The sequence below is a fragment of the Cucumis sativus genome, chromosome 3 (genome assembly GCF_000004075.3).
Source record: "Cucumis sativus cultivar 9930 chromosome 3, Cucumber_9930_V3, whole genome shotgun sequence".
In the NCBI taxonomy this organism is placed as follows: Eukaryota; Viridiplantae; Streptophyta; class Magnoliopsida; order Cucurbitales; family Cucurbitaceae; genus Cucumis; species Cucumis sativus.
Genome location: NC_026657.2, coordinates 25,815,918 through 25,832,094, shown reverse-complemented (window position 1 = coordinate 25,832,094; position 16,177 = coordinate 25,815,918). Strand labels below are relative to the sequence as shown.

General features: G+C 32.8%; 3 protein-coding genes across 17 annotated transcripts; 1 reads left to right on the top strand and 2 right to left on the bottom strand.

The window, feature by feature from the left end:
• Nucleotides 1–1,826: 1,826 nt before the first annotated feature.
• Nucleotides 1,827–3,314, top strand: LOC101210689 (ninja-family protein AFP3). The gene is made up of 2 exons (XM_004144410.3): nt 1,827–2,479; nt 2,620–3,314. The coding sequence occupies exons 1-2, from the start codon at nt 2,005–2,007 to the stop codon at nt 3,033–3,035; spliced, it is 891 nt and encodes a 296-aa protein (XP_004144458.3). The 5' UTR covers nt 1,827–2,004; the 3' UTR covers nt 3,036–3,314.
• Nucleotides 3,315–4,118: 804 nt separating this feature from the next.
• On the bottom strand, nt 4,119–9,138 carry LOC101210446. Of its 15 annotated transcripts, none has more exons than XM_011653364.2 (8): nt 8,851–9,138; nt 8,707–8,758; nt 8,565–8,618; nt 7,575–7,626; nt 6,668–6,780; nt 6,203–6,305; nt 5,635–5,809; nt 4,119–4,552 (listed from the first exon to the last, which is right to left on the bottom strand). In XM_011653364.2, the coding sequence occupies exons 5-8, from the start codon at nt 6,746–6,748 to the stop codon at nt 4,504–4,506; spliced, it is 408 nt and encodes a 135-aa protein (XP_011651666.2). In that variant the 5' UTR covers nt 6,749–6,780; nt 7,575–7,626; nt 8,565–8,618; nt 8,707–8,758; nt 8,851–9,138; the 3' UTR covers nt 4,119–4,503. The 15 variants fall into 15 exon arrangements, with proteins under 15 accessions (XP_011651666.2, XP_031738447.1, XP_031738444.1 ...); XM_031882587.1 differs by having other exon boundaries at nt 8,565–8,612; XM_031882584.1 differs by having other exon boundaries at nt 6,668–6,754; nt 8,707–9,138.
• Nucleotides 9,139–13,989: 4,851 nt separating this feature from the next.
• On the bottom strand, nt 13,990–15,488 carry LOC101214978. Its single transcript, XM_004144343.3, has one exon. The coding sequence runs from the start codon at nt 15,270–15,272 to the stop codon at nt 14,199–14,201; it is 1,074 nt and encodes a 357-aa protein (XP_004144391.1). The 5' UTR covers nt 15,273–15,488; the 3' UTR covers nt 13,990–14,198.
• Nucleotides 15,489–16,177: the final 689 nt, after the last annotated feature.

Here is a 16,177-nt window from a genome sequence, read left to right as displayed (position 1 = left end):
TTTTTACGAAATAGTTTTTATTCCAAATATCAATAATTTTATTTTCTCAAATATCAAAATTCTTCCTAAATTGTCACAAAATATATTTTATTCCAAACATCAATAATTTTCTTTTCTCAAATATCAACAATTTTCAAAATAGATTTTATTTAAAACATCAATAATTTCATTTTCTCAAATATCAATAATTTTCTTTTTCCAAATATCAAATTTCTTCCTAAATTCAATAATTTTTTAAAAGGAATATATCAAATTTCTTCCTAAATTTGAATGATTTCCTAGAAGGAGGATTTTTAAAAAAGGAAAAAAAATAATCTAAGATAAAACCCTAACTTATTTTGTAGCTTTGATTTGTTATCTAACGAAAATTTTAAAAAATGAAACAAAGTCGGTGATCCAAACGTCCACTCTCTCAACAATACTCCATGAAAAATGTATTATTCTTTTTTCTTTTTTTTGATTCAAATATTAAATTCACATATTTACATTGCAAAAAATCATGTGGAAATTGTCGGTCTTTCTTTATTGTTACAAATGTAGTGAATGCTATCGGAGCATCAGTGAAACGTCGAGATATTTTTTAGTGTGTTTATTAATAGTGCCTAATGCCCCTATCTAAAATGTACAGATCCCAAGGGTTATTTGGTTGAGCTTTTAAATCTAATTTCATTTTGGAAAAAGAATATCTAAAAAAATTAAAATATGATATAATAAAAGAAGTTATATTATATTTTATTTTGAAAAAATAAAACAAATTGTTTTGTAAGTAAAAAATTGATTCAAAATATTAACAAATATGTAAGCTAATTTGGCAAATGGATTAGTAAGGTTTAAGAGTCTAAATTTAGGTCCATCCTACGTGAAATCAAATGATACATAAAGTAAACGTGGCCGCTTCACCCACGTTGATTGTATTGATTTTTCACGTCCTAGACGCTGCCACGTGGCAAGAAAACCGGAGTAGAATGGTAAGAAAAAAGAAGATATTATTCCATGTGCGGGCCCGCAGAATTAATCCTCACCATATTTTATGTATTCCAAACAAGTCCTGCCACGTGTCCGACATAGTTGCAGCGTTACGTCGCGTGTCGATGTCAACAGTCTTTCTCGTAAAAGTTGGCGCTTCTTAGCTGTAATTCCTCCACGTGGCGTGCAGTGAGTCCACCCGGAGCCGGGCCCACCTTGTAAACAGAAGATGTATACGTGGCACGCTGTGGTTGGTCCTGCGATATGAGATTTTAACGTGAAAATAGAGAGAGCGTAGTAGAGATTCGTGGGGACGGGAAAATCTTCCAACACGTGTCCTTATTGGCCAGCCTGTCAGACAGACCCCTTTTCCCGCTCAAACTCCGCAACGTGTCTCTTTTATACTATCCACGTGTCCTTTTCTCAATGTTCATCCGTGTTAGACGTGGACCCCACGGCTCTTCAACTCTATCCTTTCATTATCATTCCCAAACCTTTGTTTAGGTCCAAATAATCTCAATCTTTATGATTAATTATTATTAGTTCTAACTTCTTTTTCTTTTTCAATAACTCAACTATCCATATTTTAAATTTTGTTTCAATTCCTTTTAACAATTCCACAAACTCAAAATTCAACTTTAAGACACTAAACTACTCTATAATTTATGATTTGTAGTACCACAAGATCATACTTTCTAAATTGTTCATACTAAAAAAAGAATTAATTGGATTCTCTAACCAAGAAAAAGAAAAGAAGAGGTGACACGTTGAAGGTAGTCATGGGAGAGAGAGAAGAGAAAGGGATTTGAAAGAAGAAAAAGGAGATAGATTAATGGCGTACGCGCAGGCTTCGGTTTCGCTAAAAATATCTTTGCTTCATCTTCTTCATTCCTACGTGTTTCCTTCTTAACCCCACCGCCCCTTTCTTCTTCTCTCTCATCGCCACGTCGCCAATTCTCCTTTTCCCACAATCACTCCCTCCTTATATTCCAAACCCACCAATCTTCCTCCTCCTCCTCCGAATCCATTCTTTCACAGATGAAACATCAACAAAACCTCGATTTACGCCTTTCAATCGGCGGACCTTTCACTAGTTTACCGGAAAAGCTAAATGGGTCTGATCAAGAAAGCGGAGTTACGGATGTCAACAACAGAGTCGACATCCGCCGAAGACACGGGAAGAGGAAGCGAGAAGAAGATCCGAACAACAATCCGCCATTCAAGAATCGGAAAGGTAATTCGACGAACAATGTCGACCTTAATAAACCAGATCCTCCTCTCCCGATTTCATATCCTTATTCCTCCTTCCAATACCTTCCGTTTTTCAATGCCTATGGCTATGCGTACCCCTGTCTTGTTCCGTACTGGCCCCCCGGTGAGTCTCCCGTGCGTTGCCGGAGTGTTTCTGATGATGGGGTTTCCAATAAGAAATCTGGGTCCTCTGGATCTTCCCCAGTTTGCAGTTCCTCTGTTGTTTCTGATAATCATCACCATAGTTCTTCATCTCTTGAAGGTACTTTTCAATTTCTTCCAAACCCTAAATAAAATAAAATAAAACAAAACAAAACCGTAATCTGGGTTTTTCTTTTAATGGTTCATCATTATGAGAAATCAGATTTTAAATTAGTTTTGTTGTTGTTCATCTTATTTCAGGTGGTTGTAGCAATTCAAGTAATTCATCAATATCTATGAAGCACGTTAAACCAAAGCCTTGTAATAAGAAATTTGTTGAAGATCAATCTTCTCAAGTGAAGAAATCTTTCTCATCCTCAATGGAGAATGGAAAACCTCCAAAGCCTCAAATCCAAACCCAGAATAATATGGCAAGTTTTGAGCAAATGCCTTGTGTTTCAACAACAGGGATTGGTCCTAATGGTACCAAAATCATAACTACCGGCTTCTTGTATCGATACTCAAACTTGGAGGTTAGTATTTTGTGTGTCTGCCATGGACAATCCTTTTCGCCAGCCGAGTTCGTTAAGCACGGTGGCGGCGGAGAAGTTTCTCACCCTTTGAAACACATTACCGTTCTTCCACCTACTGGAATTTTCCCTTCTTCAATCAGATGAAACTTCATAGATTTTGATCTAGATCTTTGTAGCTTAACATTGTTTGTAGAGATCTGTGGCAATGTGGCTGACGATTTTGATCCGCTAATATTTTGCATTTGTAATCAGTGGTTATTAGAGGTGTGTAATTTTTTTAATCCGTGTACTTTAACTAATATTTAAAGACAGCCACATTACGACTGCATTCTCTGATGATTTAATACGCAGAAGTGCTTGCAACAAATATTGCAACACCTTGGTTATTAGCTTATTTACAATGGAGCTGAGGATTTGAACACACATCTTTTTTCTTTCCAGTTTAAAGTTTGTTTTGTTCTTCAAAGTTTTACAAGTTTTGTGTTTGTTTTCTTTTTTGATTTTAAATTCATTTCAATAATAACTCATTTTAAAAAGTGAAGTGAAGTGAGTATTGGTTCTAATACACGAGAGAGATAAACAGAGAAATCAAGTATAGTGAAATATTAAGCCACATATTTTCCTGATACATTTCTGATAATTGAGGATGAAAACTACCTCCTAATTTTCTTTTATTAACATGTTATTTTTCTTCTCAGAACTTCTCTTTGGTTCAACTTTTTCAATGTTGGATTATTTGTGGTCAAAGCAATTATCAATTTTAATTACTGTATTGACTTTTTCTCGTAATTGATTATTCGTAATCTCAAGAGGTTGTCAATTTATATAATTGTATGAATTTTCTTATAATAAGTAGCTTTTCATCCATCCACTTCTATAAGGAAATAAAAATTCCTACAATTCTAAACTAATTTGTCCTTTACCTGTTCTATTATGATTTGTAAGCTCGGCTCCAAAAAGTATGTCCAGATAAGACTTTTAATTTTCGGTTGCATTATTCTCATATCTTTCTAACGAAAATTTTATTTTAGAACGATAAGAGAATAATTGAAATTTAATCAAGAGTTGTAGGGCAAAATTAACGCTACCACTCCCACTCATGCTACATGTATTTACGTCATCACTAAAGTCACTTATTTTGTTGATGGCTATTGTAAGACAAATTTGAAATTTTAGGATAACAATAAAACTTCATAAAAGCTCAAAGCAAAGGGCATAGTTAACATCTAATTTAAATTAATTTATATTATAAAGAGAGGTATGATACAAAATTAATCATGACAAAGATTAGACTATATTTTACCAAATAGAAGAATAAAGACTAAACTTGAGAATTTGTTCTCAAATGCTTCGTTTTGTGACAATAAATGAATGGAGTGGAACTACAAAATTTTCCCTGTCATCTGATATGGCTCAATAAGATATAGCTCAAACCATTAATAATACATATTCCTTTCGCTTCCTGCACTATTATATTTATAACTAACAAAAATGTTGGCGACCACCATGGCTGTTAGAATGATTCCTGCCAAGTTTTGCAATGTGGGAAGCTGTGCATGATGCCGACAGGTTGGCAAAGACAACTTCCATGAATCAGATGAGCTTCTAGTATTCACGACTTGCCGTTCTTCTTGTAACTCAAATCAACCTTTTCCCGCGACCTAGAAAGACAAAGGAGAGAGGGAAAAGAAGACGAGAAATATAAGTTCAAAAGTTGGGAATGCAAATTCAGAAGCACAACATTATGTGCAAGTCATTAAGAACAGTTCCCTACACGAAATTATAATAAGGTTCAATTCAAATGATACTATGCGTTTTTTTATATCTGTGAGTGTCTAGACTAGCCTACGCGCAGCTCGACTAATCTCACCAAACAACTTGTCTAGCCTACAACATTTGAATGTCAAGAAAACTCGTAGGAAACTAATTTATAGGTAGGTAGTCACCATCAATTGAAACTTTGACCTCTTAACCATTATTTATTGAGACGATCTCAAATGATACCATTCATTTGAATTAGTAAATCTACAAATGTAAATAGAACGAACGAATCTGACCACTCGAGGAAGGCAGAAAACGAGAGAAAGTAGGGGGTGAGAAAGAAAGTACTTCTCCAAACTTCCAATTAATAGATAAAAATGGTATCCATCTAAATAGTTGATAACGAGTAGAGTATCATGGTAAGTTTTTCTAATGCAAGATCCTCTGTATACCTCCTCTCTCAAGATCTCTTTGGGTTCACCTTTCTTTGGTCAAATTTTGTCTTTCTTTTTTCTTTTTTGGAACAAATACTTGACGGGACTTCATATATTTGATATCATATAAGATAAACATGAATACCTTCATCTCTATACCAATTGACTACGAGAGAAGTAACTCATGTATCTTATGATCATGAGGCCTCACATCTTTCCAACGTGATTCTAAACACCTATCTAGTGCCATTATAAGAAAACACAATGGAAACAACCACCACTCCAGAGTACTGAGCAAAAATACTAGGAACGGAAATGATCAAACTAATCTACTACTTATCTATCCAATGCATAAGCGCTATCGTGAAAATTCATATGAATAGAAGGCTTTACGAATACCAAAAGGTTAATGTAGTCGTCGAAAGTTTTTTTTCCTGTTAATATGGAATATTAAAATAACAAAGCAATAATTAACATGACATTTCACTATTCTTTCCAAAATGTGGTCTTGAACAATACAAACACAACTACTTGTAAATGGTACCAACCTTTTTCCTGGTTTCTTCCTTCTGTCTGAGCAAATACTTGCCATTATCTCATCAATTGACAAAATTTTCTCAAGATTGCTATCTAACAAGTTGCACGCATTAAAGGTAGATTGAGATAGATCTGAAACATCTGATGTTCTAAGTTTTCCTTTAAGATGTTCCATCAAAACAAACCCTAGATTTATAGCGTGAGAAATACAAAATTAGTTCAGCAACTAATATGAAAGATAGCTAACAGAGTGGATGTATGATAATGATGCCAAGAGAGAATTTACACCTACTTTCTAGACAATTATTTTCCCTAGTTCAACAGTGTAAGAGTGGGAGATCAAATACATTGACATTTGGATTGAATGGTAACTGGTTCAACAACTAATATAGTAGAAAACACCAAAATAGTGAGCGAGATTCATATTTTTGCTTTAGCTCAATAGGGTGGGTGAAGAATTGAATTGTTGACTTTTGAGATGACAATGTGTGTCTTGTCCACCTAGCTATGCTTAAGATAATGACTTAATAGACAAAAGGCATAACTGGAGGTAATAAAATTGGAATAAATGCAACATACCAATAGCACGTAGCGTTCTCAAATCAAATTTCTCAGCTAAATTTTCATGACCAATTGCTTTTGCACGTTGGAGAACTAGCATTTTAATGCTAATCAGCAGGTCCTGCCAAATACATCATAATACTGTGTCAATAAAAATGATAGTAAAAATTTCTCATACATCAAAATAAGAAGAAAAACCCACACAGCTCATAATGTCTGTACTTTCAGCAAAACATGAGGATACTAAACAATATGATCGTCCATTGTTATCAATCGAGGTCAAGTAGAAGATATTAATCCTTTCAAAGAAAAAAAAAAGTTTAAAAAGAACAAGAAACATTGTAGGTATACAACATCCACAAGAAGAATGCTCGGATTTTCATGAGCAAGTTAACACATAGGCAAAGGGATTCAACAAATCAACAACGAATGCAAACATTATCGGAATAACGACAAAGAAACTCCGTTTTCAAATGAACTTACAAGTTCTGATTCAGATAGTGAACAAAGCCAACTGATATCTTCAATTCTGTTATTCTTCAAAATTTCATTCGCCTCTTCCATAGAAATCTGCCGCAATATTACTCCAGAAAAAACTTCAAAGTCAAATGATTAAACCGTCACAACAAGAAGCAATTTCATCTACTTTCACTTATCTTCCCAAAAAAGAAAAATAAATAAATGTTGGTACACAAACAAAGCTAAAATAGTTTGACTAAACCTGTCACACCCCGTTCTAGGTTTTCCCTCCTAACCTAGATCGTGGCATGAAAATGATTTTCGAAAATAAACTTTTTCAACTTAAACTTCTATAGAAAAAAAGCATTATAAAATTCTGCAGAAATTCTGACATCTCCCTTAAAATTTGGGTTAGCCAAACCTGAAAATGGAGGAATTTTCACTTCTATATATATATAAAATCTTCAAACTCAAAAATCACATCAAGTGTGTCTCACCACAAACTCATCCAAACTATTCCAGAGTTTCAAGCAGAGTTCATATCCAAACTAGATATTACTTACAAAATGATTACAGTCCAATAAGAATCTCTCAAAACACATATAACAGCTTGACTCTCGCTACTTCTAACCATCCCATGAAGGAATACAAAACTTAATATATACATCCTAAAAGAATGAGAGTCTAACCATCCAAGTTTATAACAGATCAAGGAGTATTTTTCAGACCAGTTGTCATAAATCATGACTAATAAGTTTGGTTCAACCACATTTCTGAAATATAATAATTCATGGAAAACCAAAAATCACATTTGAAAACGTTTCTAACACATAGATCATAAAACAATCGTATGGGTAATTGTCACACTCACAACGTACTATAATAACATATATAGATTTATAACGAAAATACTTGAAAATAAATCACTCACTTTCAATGACTCAATCCCCCGGGATTATACACTTTCCCCACTTCAATTTGGCCTGAAGCAAAGATTAAGTTCCATCATTTATCTTCACAAAGCAAGATGACACAACAATCTCCAAATCACTTCATAAGGCCAACTCAAACTATTTTATGTTTCTAAAGTCTTGAATTCTCAATTCGCCTTAGATTAGAATAGACTTTTCACCTACAAACCCTTAGATTTGAAATCTAGATACTTAAACCAATGAGCATCCAACTTAGTTCAAGCACAATGGGTCTTTCACATGGAGACACTTTTATCTCCATTATCATTTTTTATTTATTTATATCCATTGTATCAACAAGAGACCAACAACATTAAACACTTCCTAAGATTTAGATTGAATTATTCCCCCAAATGCTTTCATTTATGTTAAAATTTCACTTTTGGTCCCTTAAACTTTAACTTCAACTTCAACTCTTAATGCCATAAGCACCCGAACTTAAGTCGTATTTCATATCCATAAGCTCTTATATCCTAATATCCATACCTTAGAGGTTTAGATCCATTAACAATCTCAATACCAATATAACAAGTCAAATACTTAGGAACTTCCCAAACTTGTCTAAAACGACCTTAAACATGTTAATCAATGCTTCCAAGTTCTCCAAATCTTCAATCTTCCATACAAAACAATGTAGGTAATATCAAGTTTATGTTAAAACTAAATAGGTTTTTTAAGAACTATGAGAGAACTCACTAAATTTATCTAAAACCTTACCGATACCTTGTCGAAATCGCCTTGACAATACATTAATGTCTTTCTAAATTCGAATCTAATACCTAAAACCATTTAATGTTTCAAATAACACCCAAGCGAACTCCAACATTAAGGTCAAATCCATTTTCAACCCTTAACATTCAACTCAAGGATGGTAATTCAATTTCAAGGCTTAAACTTAATGGACATTCAAGAACTCAAAGAAAACTCACTTAAATTACTCCAATACTTACCAAGCACTTAGCAAAGATGAACAATCCTCTCTAACGGCCTTCCACTATCTAATCCTAGCATACAAAAACCATGGGTTGTTTAATAATAGCATCTAAACTCAATGGGTACTCAAAACCCACTCAATAAAACTTAGAATCTTACCCAAGTTGTGCAAAAAGACCCAATTTCGATCTTCTGAATGGGTGGAGAACGGCTAAAAAATCACCCAAGAATCCAAATGTTAAGCGGCAAATATGAATAGAGAATGGATATGAACAGCAGGTGAATTGATTTCCGGCGAGTTACCGCGCACGGTGGCTGAAGGGGCGGATGTCGGAGAAGCGGCTCGTGGCTGGTGCGAAAAGTTGGACGCGAACGACAGGTGCGACGACGACGTGGAAACTTCCACCTTCAGATTTGCAAGGACGGCAGACGGCGGGGCTTTCTGGTCGTCGTCCAGTTAGTCGAGCAGCGTCACGATGGGTCGACAGGTGGTGGTGGCGGAGAATGGTGTGAGAGGTGAGAACTTTCGGGAGAGAGGGGGCGTGAGTTCCTTGAGGAAGAAGGAGTTTTCCTTTTTTTCTCTTTTTCTTTATTTTTTTCATGCTCATAAAAAGGGAAGAAGAAAAAAGGAAACAATAATAGGGAGAGGAAATGACCATACTACCCTCGCTTCAAAATATTAACTTTTTGTTCTTAGTTTTCTCTTTTCAACCCTTAAATTTATTGTAATTTTTTTTATTAAAACAACTCATTTTAACAATTTGATTCAAATTTACTTTTGATCATAACTTAAAAAGAATTATATAAATAGAAAGAGTGGAAGGAGAGCTTATAAAACAAAACAATCTAAAGAAAAAAAAAAATCAAAGCCAACTCTCACTTCAAACTGTGAAATAGATCAACGATGAAAGTAAAAACTCAACAAAGAAGATGTGTAAGTTCAAGCTAACACAATTTCCATAGCATAAGCAACGTCTTGTCACTACTCTTATAGGTTATGTTATTACATGTAGAACATGATCACATTGAACAAAAACCGCTCACACAACTTTGTTTAACCTATCAATTACATGCCCAATGTAAGGAAGATTCCAAGGTTAATATGCCAAAATTAGTCCATCACCACTAGCGTAAGTTACCCGAACAAAATGTAGTCCCTAAGTAATATATCGATGATCATGAAACGAAGAGATTTAATTCGTTAGATTAATTTACAACAAAAAAAGAAGCTAAAATTCATTATTATGGCTTGGTTCAAGAACTCAAGAGCTTACCATCGGCGGCGGCAGTGCAACGGCTAATGAGGGAGCCACAGTGGTGAAATGTAGGGGAGGGAGAGGAGCGGCCACACTCTTGGTTTGTCTTTACAGACTACAAAAATCGTTATCCAGAAGTTTTAACACATTTTAGCTGTTTCAATGCCATTGTATGAGTTTTTATACAAACACTTAAATCTTTCTTCCAAACTTTATCGGTGATTATCGACACACTCTAATAAACAATCCAAAAGAAAAACAATCACTTTAAATATATTTTTCATGACATGGTTCTATCATTCATAAAAGTTTATCAATTATAACATTTTCTCATTCACATAAGTATTAACGATCAATTTCTACAAATTGTTCAAAACTAAACAAAAAATTTGAATCATGGTGATATGTTTTCAAAGATATACATATTTTCATCGTCAATAGAAGTTTATCGATGATAAAAGTGTATCACATATAGGTTGGAACCGATATTAATCAATTTTTTATCATTTACAGAAAAAAAATAGTAAACCACACTAATATATTTTGAATGATTTGCTTTCTTTGATGAACTTTATCACTTATAAAACAATATCATTGACAGTGTGCTATCACTAATAAATACGTGATACAAAAATATTGGTGACAGAGGTATATCAACAATAGTTTGCTATCATTAATAAACTCAAATATTTCTTCAATAGAATCTTATTTGTAGTACAAAAACATTGATGATGATAATATGGTATCAATGATAGATGTCTATAAAAGGAATCTATCAATGATAAGTTGTTATTAAGTCTATGAATGATAAGCTCAAATATTGAAATTTTCATACCATCAATTAGATTTTTTTTATACATTTTCTAGGGCTAAATAGAGATAAATTTTATTATATTTGCAATTAATTAAAAAAAGAGTCTATTAATGATAGACTTTTATAAAAGTAGACTTCTATATGTGGTAGTAGTGAAATCTCTATCACTGATAGAAGTTTATCATTGAAAGACTTCATAAACGAAAAATTTAGTAACTTAAGCATATTTTAGTGTCTTTAATTAATGGGTTTTTTGGACATTCTATACGAGTTGAAGGTAATTTTTGCTGTATTTACAATTAATTTTAAGTTTTGCTGTTTTTGCAATATTTTAACGTTATTGTGCTACATATGCGACAAGCCCATTTTTTATTGAGTAGTTTATATAGTTTTGAAATGTTTGAATCTCGTTTCTTTCTTTAAAGATTTTAGTTAGACAAATGTTATTTTTCCTCTTTATAATCCAAATTTATGATAAAATTGAAATGAATTTAATTAATAAAGTGTGTGGTTAAAGAAATGTGTTTTAGCTCGATATTAAGTATGAAATCATTAAAAGACTTATTAAATATTGTTTATAGATTTAACGACTCTATCAACCAAATCACGTGTTAAATTACTTGACAAAAGCAACTTCATGTTATAGAAAACATTAGTATTGTCGACGACTCTTTAGGCCATGTTTGGGAGAAGGGTCATAAAAGGAAGGGTTGGGTTACCCAATCATCATTTGGAGGAAGGGTTATCATAAGTAGTCATATTCTCCTAACCCAACCCTCGTTTAGGGGAAGGGTTATTATAAATTGTCAGATTCTTCCTCTCTAGTTACCATCCAACGTTGTCTCCATCGTTACCCTCTCCCTTTCGTCTTGGCTTTTTAGTGTCTGTCGTCGTTGACTTCTCATTTCACCATCTTTATCGACGTTCTCGTAGTCTACCTCTCAAACTTCATGTTAGTTGATTATTTATTTTGAATATTTTTTCTACATTTAAAAGTTACTGCATCTTCATTTTTAGTAGTTTTTGTGTGTTTTGAGTACAAGAAAGAAAGAGGAAAAGTTAGATGGGGGTATGATGAATGTTAGGATTTGGAGAAAGAGACAATAATTTGGTTAGAATGGAAGAAAATGAGGTCAAAGAAAACATAGCAATCAAAATAGAAAAAAACAATACAATCCTCCAATCCAACCTAATTGAACCCATACTTTAAAGGTTGGGTTGATAATACTATTCGGGTTATTCAGGACTTCAAATTGCCAACCCAACTGACCCGAAAATATGAGTTGGATTGAAAATGTCCTCTAATCTAATCCAATCTGCCACCCAATTTACACCCGTACACCTATGGTTGCTACCGTTTGTCATCAAAAGATTCATCTTGATAGGATTTTGTATTTTTTGTTATGAGTTTGTTCTTGTTTTTTTTCTTCTTTTGGGTGTTAGTGGTTACTTCCCATGGACGGGATACACAAAACTAATTTTACTCCTCTCTCAAATAAGTTATGCTATAAAGTATTGATTTTTGGGTGGGTGTTAAATTTTCAAAAAAGTGAAAAATGAAAAGGGGATTAAAGGTTGATCCAAGGTGAAAGCATTTCAAGATTCAACAAATCTTTACTTTTAACTTTTTAGATTGGTCAATAAAGAAACATACAATTAAATGCCAATTTTGAGAATGAACTACCTTAGTTTTATTCTTTTTACTAGTTATTTCGTTAAAGGTTTAATTCGATAAAACTGAAATCTCATAGTAAAAAAAACTATCTTTCAAAATCTTGACACACGATCAACATGAGCTTAGCTCAACTGACACTTGTATGTTACTGTGGGTTCTGGGTTTAAATTCTCACCTTATCATTTATTATAATACCTTTGCAATATGACTGAGAGATTCAAGAATTTTTACATTTTGACTTGGGAATATGAAATCCAACTCTAAATTGAGTTGTTTTCATATTGTAAATGTGAACTAATTTATCTTATTTTTTACATATTCACATTTATCCAATATATTTCTCAAATTCATGGTATAAAAGTTCATTTTAAGTTATTGCCTCCTAAATCGTAAATAGTCCAATTTTTTTTTTTTTTTTTTTTTTTGTGGTATTCATAACAATTCTCCTAATTTTTTAATATGTTTGCAAATAGTTTTAAGAATTTTTTTAAAAAATATAACAAACTGGTAAAATATTTACATTATATATAACAATTTTGAAAATGAAAAAAAGTTACAAGCTCGCAATGGAAAGTACAAAAAATACCTCAATCAACATGTGCTCAAGTAATCTTCTTTCAAACGATCATGTACTACAATCTAAACAAATGTTCCAGGATGATTTAGGTATTGATACATGATCATGCAGTTCTTTTTAACAATGAGGAAAAAGACTTTGAATTTAAACGATCGTATTGATTATGGTAAGTGGTCATTTAGATCATACCAACGAGATCGTGTAGTTATTTTTAAACGATGGAAAAAGATATTCAAATTTAAACGATCGTGTTGATCATGTACATTATTATGTTGTTTGTTTTAAACAATGGAAAAAAGACTTCAAATTTAAACGATCTTATATTGACTATGGTGAATGATTGTGTTGAAAATGACAAACGATTGTGTTGATCATTTAAAATGATATTTAATCGATCTTAATATTCTCTAATATGAGAAAGATGAAAAATAATATTAAAACAATCATGAAATAACTTCAAAGAATCTTGCCGAAAATGATAAAGATGAAATAGGAGGATTAAACAGAAGAACAAATTGTTTAGAAATAGATGAAAGAAAATCTACACCAGGAGATGAAGGAATGAAATCACAGGGAAAGAAGAAGAAGAAAGAGAAGTGATGTAAGGGCAAATATGAGAATTAGAAGAGGATGGGTTTTCTTTTTTCCTTTTAACCCTTTAAGGCTAAATTTAAAAGTCATACATTTACAAACTCTTTAAGGCTACATTTGTTACAATCTCAAAGTTTTGAAGGGTATGGGTAAAAAGTTTAAAATTTTCTTGAAAACTAAGTTTGTAGTAAACTAATCAAGTTTTAGAAACTGGAAAAAAAAAGAATTAATCATGATAAAGAGATTTGTGAGAGAGAAAAAGAACTCTCTTCTACGTTTTTTTTCTTTTACATCTTACTAATGGTGGTCACTCACTACTCAAGAATATCCTATTGTCTTTTTCACAAACAAGAAACTCAAACACAAAGTTTAAAGATTCATATTTCCAGATTCGTATTTATATATTCTAATCTAAGAATGAAAAGACAGAGATTAAGGAAAAAAGAAATGTAGATTGAACATCACTCAACCAAAACATATAATGAGTGATTCCAAAGAATCAAAAGAGAAACACAAAAACAAAGACTCATAAAGGTAAAAAAAGATTATTAAAAGAGATGAAATGTGTTAAGATTACATAGATCTACAATTAGCAACCATAACAAAGTATTTACTTTTACTATTTGAACAGTTGAATCCAAGAGAGAAAAAAAAATCAACCCAACAAAGAGAAGAAAAAAAATAGAGAATTAGGATGATGAAGAACATAGAAGAAATGTAAAATAAAGTAGCAACGATTCATGAATGGATCAATTTCTTTCTACTTCCATTTCTGTTCAACCATCCAAATCCCTTCAAAGCTTTAGTCATTTTCAAAAGATTTGGTTTTCCCATTCCCAAATTCATCTTCCCTGCTGAGAATTTCAATGCTTGTAAACAACAAAGTTGCCCTTGTTCTCCATCTTCTTCTTCTTCATCGTCATCATCTGTTTTCTTTTGAATTTTCTTTCCTTTCGTCGATTTCCCATTCATTTTCTCTTTCTTCTGTAAGTTCTTTGATTCACTGTTCTCATATGTTTCCCATAATGAATCCATTCCTTCTGTTCCTTCTGAATTATGCCGCTCTTCAAACAGCTTACAAGCAAGTGTTCTTCTCCATTCTTTCTCTTTCCTCATCGATCCATAACTTCCTAATGTATAATTATTATTATACTCTCTACTACTGAAACTCCCTGGTGAACTCCATGGACTCGATTCTGTTCTTGAAGATATTGATGATTCTTCTGTCAGTTTCCTCAAATCTTTCATCATCTCATTCTCTCTGTTTCCGATTTGGGCTTCTTTTGATTCCTCTGTTTTTGCTTCAGTTTCATCCGGGAGAATTTGGGTTTCCTGAGGGAAATTCTCCATGGATTCTTGAAAATCTACTTCAAGTTCTGGATTGTCATCCCCCCCATATGGGATTTGTTCAGAGCCACCAAAAGTGTAGGTTTCAAAGACGATTTTATAAGCTTCAAGCTCTTCGATGGGGGGGAATCCATGGATTTCCTCTGGTGTTCTTGTTCTCAAACTGTCAAAAATAATTTGGTAAGTAGTAGAAAGAAAGCCCATCTTGGAGAAATCAGGAAATTGATGAAGATGATGGTGGTGGGGGTGGTCAGAAGGGAAAAAGAGAGAGAAGAAAGCAAAGAGGAGGAGGAAAGTGGTGATGAAGAGAGGAGAAAGAAAGGAAAGAAGTTTAAGAAAGTAAGGGAAGAAGAAGATGAAGTAAGAGAAGTAGAGAGGGTGAGAGAGGAGAAAGAAGAAGAAATGAAACAAATGAGAAACACAGGACAATCCAAATCCTTTCTTGGAGATGGAAATTTCAGACATTGTTAAATGTCCTTCTTTTTCTTTTCTTTTCTTTCTCAGTTTTGTTGAAGCTCTATAACAATGGCGATGTTGGGAGTGGAGGGGAAAGAAAAAGAAAGTGTATTGAGAATTGAGAGAGAAAGCGGCGTGAATAAAGGAAACAGACTGAAACAGAGAGAGAAAGAGAAGAAGAAGAAGAAGAAGAATGAACAATGGAAAGAAAATGGCAGACTTTTACAAACTTTTGTCTCTCTATTATTATAATATCTTATTAACCAAACTCCTTTACTTTATTTTATTCTATTTTTCTTTTCTTTTCTTTTCTTTTCTTTTCCTACATTCTTTCTCTCATTGTTATTAATATTATCCCATTCTACTTGTGTGAACTATTCAACTTCTTCTCATGTGGGTTTCTTTATTTTGCTTATCGTACAAAGATATAATCTTTGCCACGGGAGTTCAGATTAATTCTTTTAACTCAAGTTTATTTGAGTTATGTTAGATAACATAATGTAAATAATCAATTTAGAAAGCCAAAAAAAAAAAAAGGAGAAAGAAGAAATTTACAAGCTAAAAATGTATTTTAAGAGTACTAAATAAATAGTACTTTAATTGGATTGCAAAATACTTTTATAAAGCATTTGGGACGCCAAGCTGAGTACAGTTGGAGTTGGAAAATATATGTTTGAGACACAAAGTTGTTTAATTGAAATTCTTGATGAATAAATGTAGGGCTGAAAGAGGCAAAGAAAGAAAAAACAATCTAAGTATTAAGTAAATATGCAAGATAGTTAGAAATTTAGAATTGACCCACTTCCTAAAAATTGCTAATAAATATAATTAGGGGGGAATTTTTGTTGTAACCAAACAACTCCAATTTGTAGCTTTTTAGAAGAAAAGGCTAAAATTGTGGAATGATTGAGAAA

Coding starts and splice junctions, on each gene's coding strand:
- LOC101210689 (XM_004144410.3), top strand. CDS start 2,005: ATGAAACATCAACAAAACCTCGATTTACGCCTTTCAATCGGCGGACCT. Junction 2,480..2,619: donor TAGTTCTTCATCTCTTGAAG/GTACTTTTCAAT, acceptor ATCTTATTTCAG/GTGGTTGTAGCAATTCAAGT.
- LOC101210446 (XM_031882584.1), bottom strand. CDS start 6,748: ATGGAAGAGGCGAATGAAATTTTGAAGAATAACAGAATTGAAGATATC. Junction 6,306..6,667: donor CACTATCTGAATCAGAACTT/GTAAGTTCATTT, acceptor TGTATTTGGCAG/GACCTGCTGATTAGCATTAA. Junction 5,810..6,202: donor GAGAACGCTACGTGCTATTG/GTATGTTGCATT, acceptor CTATAAATCTAG/GGTTTGTTTTGATGGAACAT.
- LOC101214978 (XM_004144343.3), bottom strand. CDS start 15,272: ATGTCTGAAATTTCCATCTCCAAGAAAGGATTTGGATTGTCCTGTGTT.